The sequence below is a fragment of the Lolium rigidum genome, chromosome 4 (genome assembly GCF_022539505.1).
Source record: "Lolium rigidum isolate FL_2022 chromosome 4, APGP_CSIRO_Lrig_0.1, whole genome shotgun sequence".
NCBI classification, from domain to species: Eukaryota; Viridiplantae; Streptophyta; class Magnoliopsida; order Poales; family Poaceae; genus Lolium; species Lolium rigidum.
In genome coordinates, this window is record NC_061511.1 from 193536175 (window position 1) to 193550858 (window position 14684).

The 14684-nt window shown below is 41.0% G+C and overlaps 1 protein-coding gene across 1 annotated transcript; it reads right to left on the minus strand.

The window, feature by feature from the left end:
• Positions 1-1209: 1209 nt before the first annotated feature.
• Positions 1210-4828, minus strand: LOC124706747 (indole-2-monooxygenase-like). Its single transcript, XM_047238415.1, has 3 exons — positions 4310-4828; positions 1922-2350; positions 1210-1837 (listed from the first exon to the last, which is right to left on the minus strand). The coding sequence occupies exons 1-3, from the start codon at positions 4826-4828 to the stop codon at positions 1214-1216; spliced, it is 1572 nt and encodes a 523-aa protein (XP_047094371.1). The 3' UTR covers positions 1210-1213.
• Between the last annotated feature and the right edge of the window lie 9856 nt (positions 4829-14684).

Below are 14684 nucleotides of genomic sequence, written 5' to 3' on the forward strand. Positions count from 1 at the left end.
TACAGAGTTACTTGATAAAGTGGGTATGAGAAATTGCAAGTCAACTCCAACACCATTGTCTACTTCTGAACCATTGTCTCTTACAAGTGGTACACCTCTTGACTCTGATGACTGTACACAGTTTAGGAGTATTGTTGGAGCACTTCAGTATTTGACCTTGACACGTCCTGATTTAGTATTCTCAGTTAACAAGGTTTGCCAGTATCTTCATGCTCCAACAACTGAACACTGGACTGCCGCAAAACGTATTCTTAGATATGTTAAGGATACAGTAAAACTTGGCATCACTTTTACAGCCTCTTCATCCACTTTTATTAGTGCTTTCTCTGATGCTGATTGGGCAGGTGATGTTGATGACATGCGTTCCACAGGTGGTTTTGCTATTTTTGTTGGACCAAATCTGGTCTCTTGGAGTGCCAGGAAACAGGCTACAGCTCGGTCGAGTACTGAGGCTGAGTATAAAGCATTGGCTAATACTACTGCTGAATTGATTTGGGTTGAAGCTCTGCTTAAGGAACTTGGTGTTAGGCTGAAGCAAAAACCAAGTATTTGGTGTGATAATCTGGGTGGTACTTATCTGTCAGTAAATCCTGTGTTCTATGCTCGTACCAAGCACATTGAGATTGATTTTCACTTTGTGAGAGAAAGAGTTGCCAATAATCAGTTAGCTATTCGTTTTGTTTCAAGTAATGATCAAGTTATAGATGGCTTTACAAAGTCACTTCCGATCAAGAAGCTTGATGAGTTTAAGCGTAATCTCAATCTGTCTACATGTTGAGATTAAAGGGGGATGTTAGATATTGTATTAGGGTTTTCCTATACACGCACGTCGTCTCCTTATATTAACACGCAACCCGTACGAGGCCAAGTACGGTTCCCTCGCAACGTTTGACAAACATTTACTAGCATGTGCAGGTGTAGCCAACTAAAACGTTGTTCACACATTTAGGCAGGTTACAATACTATATTTTACGTACAAAGTATTTTAATATATGTATATCATGCTTTATTTTATATGTATGTAACAATAAAATTTAGTATTCAAACTCGTGCCTCGAAGATCATGCCACTATTTTAACACACAAACTTTCGTAACTAAATAATTTCAAAACTGATTTTCAACAACTAAAAGGTGACCATTATTTATTAGCAACAGTATGCCGATAACACAAAGTGCTTAGATTTTATTCTCGTGGCTACAAGTCTGGTTTTGCTACATGTGTGCTTTTGGAATTAACAGTAGTTTCTCCTTCCGGCGAACGGTTAGCCCGAACACCTCTGTCATATCAATGTCTTTTCTGTCCAGCCCCGGCGTCGGCTCCCAGTCAAAATGGTACATGAGGTTTGCCAACATAAGCTCGACATTGGCGATTCCGAGGTTTATACCAGGGCACATCCTTCGTCCTGCGCCGAACGGCAATAACTTGAAACCATTCTCCTTGAAGTTAACGTGCACGTCGCTGCCTCCTTCTACAAATCTTTCAGGTCTGAACTCTTCTGCGTCCTCCCAGGAGGTTGGGTCCCTACCAATGGCCCACACATTGATGATAACACGTGTCCCAGCAGGAACCATATATCCATCGACGCTGCAGTCAGCCATGGCAAGGTGCGGAGCAAGAAAAGGCGCCACGGGATGCAGCCGTAGTGACTCCTTTATGACGGCTCTTAGGTAAGTCATGTTGTTCATGTCAATTTCACTAAAAATTTCTTGTCCCTGTGGTACGATACTCCTCACTTCGTATTGTAACTTCCTCATCAGGTATGGCCTCCTCATGAGCTCAGCCAAGGTGAATTCAAGGGTGTTAGATGATGTATCTATTGCAGCGAAAAATACATCCTGTAGATATAAATTAATTCAGATGATGTAAGATATATTCAAGAAATCAACATATATAATATAGAAAGTGTTATTTGTACTTACTGTCAGTAGAGCTTTCATATGCTCTCTTGTGAGATCATACTCATGCTGAACGGACAATAAAATATCTACGAAGTCGACATCCTTCTGATCAGACGTTGATTTTTCCTTGCTCACACGATCATCGATCACCTTAGCCAGCAGACTGTCCCATCTATTTCTCAATCTCTCAGCCTTAGCACAAACTGTCCTCTTCAACACTCCTACTCTAGCTAAAGCCGGGAAGTAATCCTCCAAGTTAAACCCTCCGAGCAACTGTGAGCTATCGTTGATGAGGTCCCGTAACAGCTCGGTCCGTCCTTCTTTTAGGAAGAACTTTCCTGACACGATGCGGCAAGCCATGTCATTCGAGAATGAGTTGAGCAGGTCGCTCATGTCCACCATACCACCTGCTGTGGCTACCTCGCTAATCTTGGCCATGGCCGTGCTCACCTATGACGGAATGCATATTAGAATATTAGACTAGCTTACATATAGGGAACAATTAGCCGAGGATAAATAGGGAAGTTATTTTCTTTATTTCCTTTGTGAACGCAGTTTACTTCAACCAATATTTGGCACAGACCAAACTATAAATCTCAGCCCAACTGCAAGAAATGGCGCCAAAGGCCCAAATTATAGATTGTTTTGTTATGTAGTAATGAAGAACACCATTTATTATTTGCTATCCATTTTATATGAAGTCAATTTCTTTCAAATTATCCTAAATAGCATTGAAGTCATTTTCAGCATTGAACTATATTTTGTGGGTAGTCCAATAATAGAAGTACTAAATTTATTAGTGTGTTACGCACTTTGAGAAGAAAGCTTAACAATTAATTTGGTTAATAAATATAAGATATATACCAAAAAAATCATTGAAAACTTACTTTGAATATGAACCCAATGGTATAATTTTTTGTAGAATATATCTCATTTTTATTAATCAAATTAATACTTGAATTTTTAAATATGTAATACCCTAATAAACTGGTATGGAGATAGTACCTGAAATATAAACTTGTGGCCTTGTACAAAAGAAACAGAGGGAGTATCTCTCTTCAGGAGTAACTAATTAGATTTATACTTTATAAAGTGATGCTCATCAATGCGAATATTGCATGCATCTAGTAGTATAGAAAAAAGGCATGACATGCAACATGTTTAAGTACTACTACTCCGTCCTAGTTCATAAAGCTTGCGCGTATCCATAGGTTCTCAATACAAAATTTACATAACTAGAAAGTAGAACATCTAAGCTTTCTAATGATATGTACTCCGTATTTTGTAACCTGGAACACGAGAGGTTTTCTTCATAATTAATCATACTATTTATTACTACCCCTCATATACAAAGCTATAGTAGTTGGTTTAATTTTTTGGTATTTAAAAATTGAGACCTTATATACAAAGCTGGAGAGATTAGCCTAGACGAATATGCCAATGGCTCTTATAACTAATCATGAATCTTCTTTAATTGATCTATAAACTGTTGACCTCGCTAATTATCCATAATTTGAACTCATATGTACACAAGAGGGCAGGTATCCCTACGAGTTGGATTACCATGGCCCCGCTAAGGTTTCTTAATCGAAGACGGTTGGGAGAAATTTCTTTCCAAACCGTTAACCCTAGGTTTATTTTCGTGGGATTCGAAACAATACCCTAGAATTTGAAGGGCGTTTTCTAGTATTTTAGACCACATGATAAATAGGGATTTCTAGTAATGGGTCATCCACATTGTGTTGCAGTGGCACCAACTTATTTGACATACCAACTAGCGGGAGCCGCCAGAGATTTGCTACAGATTTGATGTTTAATATTATTTCATTTCTAGTTTTGCCTCCATTGTTAAATATTATTTGATCAAATTATCTGCTATATTGTTATTAGAATAAAAAAATAAAAAATATTGGTTTGTTGTAGGAAATTCGTATGAAAATGGTTTAACCAATGGAATTCAGTATCATCTTTCAAATGTCACATTTCCTCTTGGTGAAAACATATTTTCGTTAATCGAGAATAGCTAGAATCATTAGATGTAGAAAGTAGTCTAACGATATAGCGGGGACTGGAACATTATAGCAGAACTTTTCTCTATTTTCGCGGCTAGATCTAATTAGCATCTTCACGATATTAATATATTTTCTTTTATCAAAAAAATACAGTATGGACCTCCTCTATGGCAGCGGCGCGGAAAGACCGCACTCTTTTGACGCTATACCAAAATTTACCGCCCCTGCTCCTAATTTCTCACAACGCTCTGGGACCAATCCATCACCGACAGTCATGCTCATGCCCTCCCTCCACTCCCTCACTCCCTCCCTCCCCATGCATCTAATGCCTCCCGACGACCTCCATCTCATACTTGTACAAAAAGCAATAGTACGAAATCGTCAAAATCAAAATTACCTCCTCTATGGCAGCTCCGCGGAAAGACTGCACTCTTCTAACGCTCAGCAGGTGGGTGGTCATGAGCTTCTTGGCCTGCCGCCAGTACTCGCCGTAGGGCGCGAAGGCGACGTCGCAGGAGCCGTATAGGATGATGTCGGCGACGACGGAGCGCGGCCGCGACGCAAAGACGCGGTCGTGCGTGCGCAGCACCGCCTCCGCGGCACGCGGCGACGACACGACGAGCGTCGGCACGGCGCCGAGGCGGAGGAGCATCACGTCGGGACCGTGCTTCCTGGCGAGGCTGCGGAGGGAGACGTGAGGGCGAGAGCCGACGAGGTGCAGGTGCCCGATGATGGGCAGAGCCGGCGGCGAGGGCGGGAGGTGGTTTTCTTGTTGCTGCTCCTTTTTCCCTGTCTTTCCCGTGGTAAGCCAGCGATGCGCAAACAGGAGGAATGGGAGGAGGAGGAGAAGGAGGAGGAACGGAAACCATGGCAGCGGAGGCGTCTCTTGGATGAGTTCTTTGACGAGATCTGCCATGGGAAAGAAATGTCTAGCCCAGCGGTACTCTGTGGAGCTCTGCAGGCGAGTTATTGTTCGTGTGATCACGAGCTCGATCTGGTGCTTATAAGCTAGACATGCAGGGTAAAAACGACGAAGTGGTGGGGAAATGCGTTGATGACCGTAGGTGGTACACACCCAGCAACATCGCTGCACGACAGCTGCGTCGTACGTAGGTGCCGGCTGGTGCTTGTGCGGTTTATCTATCTGTACCGAAAAATTACTCAAGTTACTGGAGCTTCACATACAACCAACCAACTACTCTTCCCCACACTCAGACACCATGCATGCCGACGGATGGAGGTGTCTTGTTTCTTCACGGGATCAGCCCAGTACTTTGTGGAGCGTCGGCAAAGTCGTGTCTGGATTGGATTATGTCTATGGTGATTGACGTCAGATCGATTGGAAGCTATCCTCGGAACTCGGAAGCTAGCTGTGGCGAAATTGTTGTGCGGCTGCCAACCAGACGTGGAGGCTCCGGCATCGGTCATGGGAGTCAGAAAGATGAAGCTGCGGCGGCGGCAGAGCTAGACGTGCAGGTTCGATGGAGGCAGGTGCAGGTGCAGGACACGTAGATGGAGTGATGGTTCATTTTAGCCGTGTGTTAATGCATGTTTTGTGCTAGTGGTACATAAGGAGGGACTCGACTTTGCGTGCAAGAAAAATAGTTTTTTTGGGTAAATGATAATATATTAAGCAAGCAAGCCATCTCACTAAAAATCTTTTAGTCCCCTTGAGTGGTAAGGAAAAGAGTGCACCTAAAACTTGCTGCTTGTGATCATAGTAAGATTATATCATTTATAAGTTTACTAACTAGAAAGCTAGGAGGATCATCATCCCAATTACAAGAAATTTTATTAATAAAACAAGCTCTAGGTAGTTCATCTGCAGCCTGGTTTGCTTCCCTTGGACAGTGTTCGAATTCTACATGCCCAATAGTTACCGCCAAATCTACACAATCGGCGTAAATAGCAGAAGATTCCGACGGATTCACGTCTAAAATCTTAATTGGGTTCCAACTCGAATGGGCAAAGCCAAACTTTCTATAACATTTCAGTCAAAATCTTGCATGTACGTACCTTCCGTACCGTTCTAGGACAGTAAACGGTCTTAAATCAAAATCATGTAACAAACAATTAATAGCATTCGTGTTGAAAGGAGAACTTTCATTTTAATCTATATGTTTTTTTTTATCTCAGCTCATCTTGGGGGTGGTTTAGCTTTGTTTGTAACTTAGGATCGGATTTCAGGCAGCTCGACTAGTACTTGTACTAGTTTTTTTTTAAAGAGGGCAAAAAATTTGCCCTATTCCATTAATTAAGAGGAAGAAGAAGAAGTTCAACGATAGTTCGGTTACAACCCGTTTACAAAAAAGACTACTCTCCCGGTATCACATTACTCAAACATTTGTGACCCGCTAGCACCCAAAGCCTAGCTTCAAGTTTAACTTTATGGAAGATCACGGCGGGTGCCACACGCTTGTTCTTGAAGACCCGGGCGTTCCTTTCATTTCAAACCTCCCATGACACAAGGAGGATCAAAGAGGACAGATCTTTACGCTTTTTCATCGTGCCCCACCAAAAGTGTAGAGAGGCAGTAGACTAAATGTTAAGGTCATGAGCTTGAAGACCAAGCCACTACTCAAGTACTTGTACTAGTTAATTGCTATTTTAGGTACCAAATTGAGAACCCGGCTAGTATTTGTACAACTTAGTCTCCGCCATGTTTATTGTTTTGCCTATAGTAATCACATATAATTTCCGATTGAAATGATCCATAAAAAAGCAAAGTTATTTGCCTCAGAAACATGAAAAACTTTCATATTGAGGAATTCTTCATTTGAGATCATGTGATTTTTGTCGGCTTGGTGCAAGCAAGAACTAGTCGTAGATTCTCCGAGCTCCATCATAAGTCTCGTGTTGGAGCTCCGATTTGAGTCATCTTCATATAATACCTCCATCCTAAAGATTAAAGCTTATATTATTTTTAGAAAGTTAAACTATATCAAGTTTGACTAAGCTATTACCAAAAACTATTAACATTAAAAATACAAAATTAATATCATTAAATAGATAATGAAATATATTTCCGTATGGTATCTACAAAATATTATATTTATTGATAGTTTGTTCTAAAAATTTGATCAAATTTTACTTGGTTTGACTTTAAAAAAAATATAAGCCTAAAAACTTTGGGATGGACGTAGTATATCTTGATCCTCTTGGAGAGGCTAATCCAATGGTGTATCTATAATACCTAAATAGGAGCAACCCACTAAGTTGAATTCTCTTAACATCCAAGCAGTCCACGTCATGTAATCCCATTTTTCCCGGCCGTTTCTGTACACGTCAGACCCTTCCTGAGTTTCCTATGTGTGTTACAACCACGTTAGCGTGTTTTGTTTTGTCAACAATCCCAGAAGCAGCCCATTCACGTAAGCCCACAAGCAGCGCATTCATGTAAGCCCACAGGCAGGCCAGTCCTTCGTCATTGCTTTTTTATACCAAAGAAAACGTCTTGACGGTTTGTCTTCTCGACGGTACGAGTACCTTCAGCGGCCGCATCTATTCCCCATCGAGCACAGGCTGCACAACCATTGAAGATTTCCGTTCGATCTCCGTTAGAATCGGAAACGGATGGAGGAATCCCACGAGTTCCCGAACATTTTGCCCCCTTTAAACTCTTAGCTCCACCTCCCCCAGCTCTTGCTCTCGGGGTTCTTCCAAAGTGCTCATACCATCACTACCGCTGCAGGTGAGAAAGAGAAAGCACCTCCCATTCTCTCTATGCTTTATGTTTCCTCGGGTCATCAAGCAATTGGATATCGAAAGCTGTCTTTCATCCGTATTTCGTCTGACGAGTACTACTCATATAGGCACCTGCAGGCTTCATCAAAATCCCTCTATGTTACATAGGCACATGCAGATATCTCTTATTTCTTACAGTATACATTTTGCTTCGTCAAATCGGCTCCATGCTTGATATGAACCTGCGGATGCATTAATTCACGGTAGTGCATTTTTTCTTCCTCGGGTGAAAGAAGCTGTGATTTTACCGAAGATGATGGAGACAAAACAAATAGGTAAATTCTACTATTCTGAAATGTATATTTACTACGGATACTTTTACTCATATGTAAAATTGACATTTGGTTCAACAACATTCAATTTTCTCAATTGCAGATGAACCGATCAAAATACTACTACTATGAAAACCGCGAAGCAAGAGTATGTATCATTTCACGGACTTTATTACATATTGTCACCAATTACATGTTTGTCTCTCAAATATTTATATTCTACATCATCTCTTAAGAAGCAATGCGGACAATTACACTACAAGCAGCAAGAGTAAACCCAACCTGCATCGGGCATACCATAGGTATTGTTTCTCAACAATATATGACTTAATATTTATTTTAGACGATAACAAATATTTTTCACAAATTTTATATTTGATTCCAGGATTCAGTGGTTTGTCAATGGTTTTTACTTGCGTTAATTACACTTCTTACCATGCTATTTACAGTTCATGCAGAAGATATACGAGTATGTGACCAACAAATAAGAAGCTTTTCATCCTACGACAACATAATATTTTCTGAACTGATAATACCCGATGACTGCTGTGATCAGCTTATGTTGTGGCTGAGAAACATTCTCATATGAAGACAACTTTTGTAAACTATATCGATGTCACCGACTGTGTATACATGTACCTGCATGGATGTTATTAACGAACCCAACTTTTAGTTTTGTTGTCACCACTTTCAAGTTTTCTCCGATTAATTACATGTATATTGAAGTTGCCTACATGTTTTCCTATGATTTCATAATTATTTTTCTTGCTTCATATATATCCGGAATCCAAAGGTTAATTTTTAAAGCAAATATCACATCAATGTATTTATAAAAATTTCCGCAGCAATGCGCGGGGAATCATCTAGTTTTAACTTCAGTTTGGTTCCAATACGCTCATGACATCATTTGTGCCTGCTTCTAACTCGTCCACGTGTCATTTTTTTTTTAAAAAAAATTAGTGCTAGGAGGAACTAGACACTAAATGATATAGTAGAAGCGGGACCTCGGCGTGAGAATTCCATAAATTCGCTCCTTACAGGATTCGAATTCTGGTCATTGGGATGCGCCACATGTCATTTTCAGATGAGAATAAAATGTATAGCCAATTAAAATGTTGTTTAAACATTTCCGCAGGTCACAATGCCATTTTTTATATCGAAATATATTAATATCGATAGATACCAATTACATCCCGCCTCTACAACAAAGCAACACCCTAATAGTAGTACATATGCACACAACTAAAAAATAAAAATAAAAACTAAGAAAAGAAATACCCATTACGATATTCCAGCACTAGCATAACCACCACCTCAACTCCAGTCTCTCCAAAAGCGATGCCTCCAAGAAAGGAACTGTGCACAAGCGCCATCGTCGCCCGATCAAAAGATTTTAGGTTTCCACCCTGAAGATAGTCCCCACTCTCAAAACAATGCCTTCAACAAGGATATTGCCAGACACAATTAATTAAGCCTAGACCTTCGATTTTCACCCTGAGAGGTAAGACTCTAAACTTCACATGTGCTGCCGACCCCACTTACATATATATTGTTGATGTGACATCCGGAACACCAAGAAGTCCCTCAACATCATAAAGACTCAAACCTCCATTGCTAGTTCCCCAATGCAGCCTTCATGATAGTCTCCGCCTCTGATTTTATATGGACCAGAATTTCATCTGATGGCAACACAAAACAGAGCTTCGCGCCGCTCCCTCCAAAACCAAACGGCCGGAATAAAAGCATGGGTTCGTACGACTGAATACCACCCGATCCAACAAACTCCATGCATAAGTGATACGTCCATTTTGCATCACTATTTTATATCATAATTTACTGTTATTCATTGATATATTTCATATTTAGAGATGATACTTATGTTATTTCACCTATTTTGCATGTTTCATGATTATTGGAGAATTACTCACCGGAGTCGAATTCTGCTAGAAAAAGCACCGTCGGGATACAATATTTACGAAGATCAACAATTGACGGAAAATATACCGAAGCTCCTATTTTTCCGGATGACGGAGCCAGCCAAAGGGGAGGCCGAGGAGAGCCGCCATGGGCTCTCCCCATGGGCCGGCGCGGCCACCAAGGCCGGCGCGTCGCCACGTGGGGAGGGGGCCCATGACCCCCTCAGCCATCGCCCTTTCGTGTACTTCATCTGCTAGAAACCCTAAGCTGCGGGGGAACATCGAGGATAGTCATCGCCGCCTCCTCGAGGCGGAAAACACCGGAGAGAAAAGAGCTCTCCGGCAGGCAGAAATCTGCCGGGTAAATTCCCTCCCGGAGGGGGGAAATCGTCGCCATCGTCACCGTCATCGAACTGGACTTCATTGTGATCATCATCATCATCTCCACCACCGACACCGTCATCTCCACCGCTGCACCTCGTCTCCGCTGTAACATCTAGGGTTGTCTCTTGAGTATTTCACAGGGGAAACTCTCCCGGTGTTGATTACTCCTTGTTATTGATGCTATTGAGTGAAACCGTTGAATCAAGGTTTATGTTCAGATTGTTATCCATCATCATAACACCTCTGATCATGTTCCATATGATGTCTTGTGAGTAGTTCGTTTAGTTCTTGAGGACATGGGTGAAGTCTAAATGTTAGTAGTGAACTATGTTGAGTAATATTTAATGGTTTGATATTTAAGTTGTGGTGTTATTCTTCTAGTGGTGTCATGTGAACGTCGACTACATGACACTTCACCTTTATGGACCTAGGGGAATGCATCTTCTATTCGTTTGCTAATTGTGGGGTTGCCAGAGTGACGGCAACCTAAACCCCTGTTGGTATATCGTTTAAGGATGTGGTTAGATTTATCTTAATTACTTTCTTGTATTTGCGGATGCTTGCAAGGGGTTTAATCACAAGTATGTATTAGTCCTAGAAAGGGCGGTGCATTAGCATAGGTTCACCCACACAACACTTATCAAAACAATGAAGATTAATCAACAATATGAAGCGAAAGCACTAGACTAAATTCCCGTGTGTCCTCAAGAACGTTTGGTCATCATAAGTAAACAAACCGGCTTGTCCTTTGTGCTAAAAAGGATTGGGCCACTTGCTGCAATTATTATTCTCGCATTTTACTTGTATTTTATTTATCTGCTATATCAAAACCCCCTCAAAAACTTGTCTGTGAGCATTTACAGTGAATCCTTCATCGAAACTGCTTGTCAACACCTTCTGCTCCTCGTTGGGTTCGACACTCTTATTTATCGAAAGTACTACGATACACCCCCTATACTTGTGGGTCATCAAGACTATTTTCTGGCGCCGTTGCCGGGAGTGAAGCGCTATTGGTAAGTGGAATTGGTAAGGAAAACTTTTATCGTACGTGTTGTTTTTATTTACGCCTTCTGCTATAATTCATTATGGAGAGATCTTCTCTTGAATCCCTATTTGGAAAATCTACTACTACTGCAAAGGTAGTGGATGAGGCGCCAGGTGAGAAAGTGATTTCATATAAAATACTTATGAAAATTATTGAACGTGTTGTGGATAACCGCTATGAAGGGGATGGAACTGTCCATCCCGGAGATCATTTACTGTTTTTACATGAATTAAGCGGGTTATTCAAGTGTGCAGGTATTTCTATGGATGAAGTTAGGAAGAAACTATTCTCTATGTCGTTGTCTGGTAAAGCGGCGCATTGGTATAAACTGCTGAAGAATGGGCATTCTCTTGATTGGAAGGATATTATGCCTCTATTTTATTCTAAATTCTATCCTCCAAGTGAAATTCACAAAGACCGAAACCGCATATATAATTTCTGGCCTCATGATGGAGAGAGTATTGCCCAAGCATGGGGGAGATTGAAGTCTTTAATGCTCAAATGCTCCATTCATGAGCTTCCTAGTAATATCATCATTGATAATTTTTATGCAAGACTTTCTTTTCAAGATAAAACCTTGCTGGATACTACATGTTCTGGGTCATTCACGCGCAACAAAGAAGAGTTTAAATGGGACCTTCTTGATCGGATTCAGGAGAATACTGAAGGATGGGAGAACGACAAAAGTAGAGAGTCAGGTATAAATTATGATTATGAATGCATTGAAACTTTTATGGATACTGATAAATTTCAAAATATGAGTGCTACTTATGGTCTTGACTCTCAAGTTGTTGCAAATTTTTATAAAGATTTTGCCTCTCATTTTGAATTGCCTAGGAAGAGTTTTAATAAGTATCATGAACCTTACAAAGATAAAACTGATTCACCTATAGGTAAATGTATTGAAGTTAAAACTGTTGATCACATTCTTCCTGAAGCTTATATTGAAAAAATTCCTTTTCCTGCTAAAATGAAGGAGTATTCTGTTATAACTAGTGTGGTTAACAAAAGTGCAAACAAACCTATAGAACCTGAGGAGCAAATAAACGTTGAACCTGCTGTTGCAATAGTTAAAGACCTTGTGACTGAAAATGTAGAAGATGGTCACATCATTTTCTGTGAAGATGCTTCTAATATTGTTTCACATCCTAGTAAGTCTAGGAAAGCCAGTGTTCCTATGCTCTCTGTTAGAATTGGTGATCATTGTTATTATGGTTTATGCGATATTGGTGCAAGTTCTAGTGCCATTCCTTATGAGCTTTACAGGTAAATCATGCATGAAATTGGTTCTTGTGAACTTGAAGATATTGATGTGGTTATTCGGCTAGCTAATAGAGAAACTATCTCTCCTATTGGTATTGTTCGAGATGTGGAAGTTCTATGTGGTAAGATTAAATATCCTGCCGACTTTTTGGTACTTGGTTCTGCTGCTAGTAAGACTTGTCCTATCATTTTTGGTAGACCTTTTCTAAATACTTGTGGAGCTATTATAGATTGCAAGAAAGAGAAAATTGTGACTAAATTTGCTGGTGAATCTTATGAGTTTAATTTCTCTAAATTTGCCAAAGTTCCTTATGAAGCTGAATTGCCTAATGATGATTTTAGAGTTGAACAGCTTGCATCTATTGCTCTTGCTCCTAATAATCCTTTGCAGCAATATTTGGAGGATCATGAGAGTGAAGTATTTAGGGAAGAAAGGAATGAGCTTGATGAAATTTTTCTTCGTCAACCCATTCTTAAACATGACTTACCGGTCGAAGATCTAGGTACAACACCACCACCAAAGGAAGATCCTGTTTTTGATTTGAAACCGTTACCTGATAATCTTAAGTATGCTTATATTGATGATAAGAAAACATATCCTGTTATTATTAGTGCTAAGCTTTCAGATTTTGAGGAAGAAATATTATTGGAAATATTGAAGAAACACCGAGGAGCTATTGGCTACACTCTTGATGACTTGAAGGGGATTTCTCCCTCTATTTGCTAACATGCCGTCAACATGGAAGATGATGCAAAGCCTGTTGTTGAACATCAGCGTCGTCTAATTCCTAAGATGAAGGATGTGGTAAGGAATGAGGTATTTGTGGTGACCCGGCATACCACTGCATGGTGTAGTATGCAAGTCTGATATAACACCAATGAAACACCGTTCCACTAGTATTATATCGCTCGAGTGGTACAACGAAACATATGCGGGTCCAAGGCATGTCTAAAGAATTACATACGGACTCGTTACATAAGATCATCATAGCCTCCTACTTTACAATGAGGTAAAACCGCAAATAAACTCCGGAAGAACGACTCGTAGTCTAATCCTATCACGAACTCTATTTGTAGAGTATTTGACTAGCTATAGGGCTATGAATAGATTCTAGCTAAATAGGAGCTAAGTTTAGGAAGCTAGTTCCTTTCTATTGCTAATCTAGGTTTCTCCTTGTTGGATGGGGTATCGACTCTTCGACGAGTTCCTGTCCCTTGAAGAAGTTGTTGACTCCTCGGTCTTCGTGTTGCACTCGTAGATCCTCCTTCGGTGCCTCCATATCTAAGCGGGGATTTAAGAGTGGGATGAGTACGAGCGTACTCAACAAGTTCATTATAGGAAAGAGGTGTTTAATGCACTAGCTACGGCATTAGACCGGAAAGTCTAATACCAATGCGAGGTTTTCATAACCATTTCTTCAAAAGGTTGCTTTTATTCGGAAGAACTATGTCCGTCGGCCTTCACCGGTTTACTAGAACTTCATGGAGCTCCTTTCCGGCCGCGTTCGCAGCTTCCATATCCCGGAACAGGGAGTGACAGTCACGGTTCTTTACACTCTGCGAGGTGTGTTGCTTTACCCATAAGAGATCTTAACCTTGGTGCCAACCGAGTCATGTTCTCGTCCACACTTCCTATGGTGTGAGGCCCGGTATAAGTTCTAGCCAATCATGTTCCTCCGCTACCTCGAACACCCACCCTTTGTTGCATACCCCGACCCTGGGTCCTCGTCGGTCCCATTATTCCCGTAATTTCGGGGTGGACCCCGACCACGACAACAGTTTGGGACTCGTTAACCAAACTCCTTCGCCGGTAGCTGCAACCCATCATAGACCACATTACCGTGGGGAATTAGAAGGGGATCCCCACCCTCAAGTTGTTCCGCAAGCGAGCAACCGCTACGGTAAGCAACGACTATACCGTGGGGAATTAGAAGGGGCTCCCCACCCTCAAGTTGCTCCGCAAGACACAACTCGCTACGGTAAGCGCATCCGTTGATGAACGAGAGGTGGAAACACTTTTGACTACTCCGTCCCACTCCGGATCTTATGGTTAACACGGGTATTACGGCACAAGAATCACTGGCGACATTTGTTGTTTAATCCTAGATGGATATTAACCCTTGCAATGGAACCTCCACCATATCAACA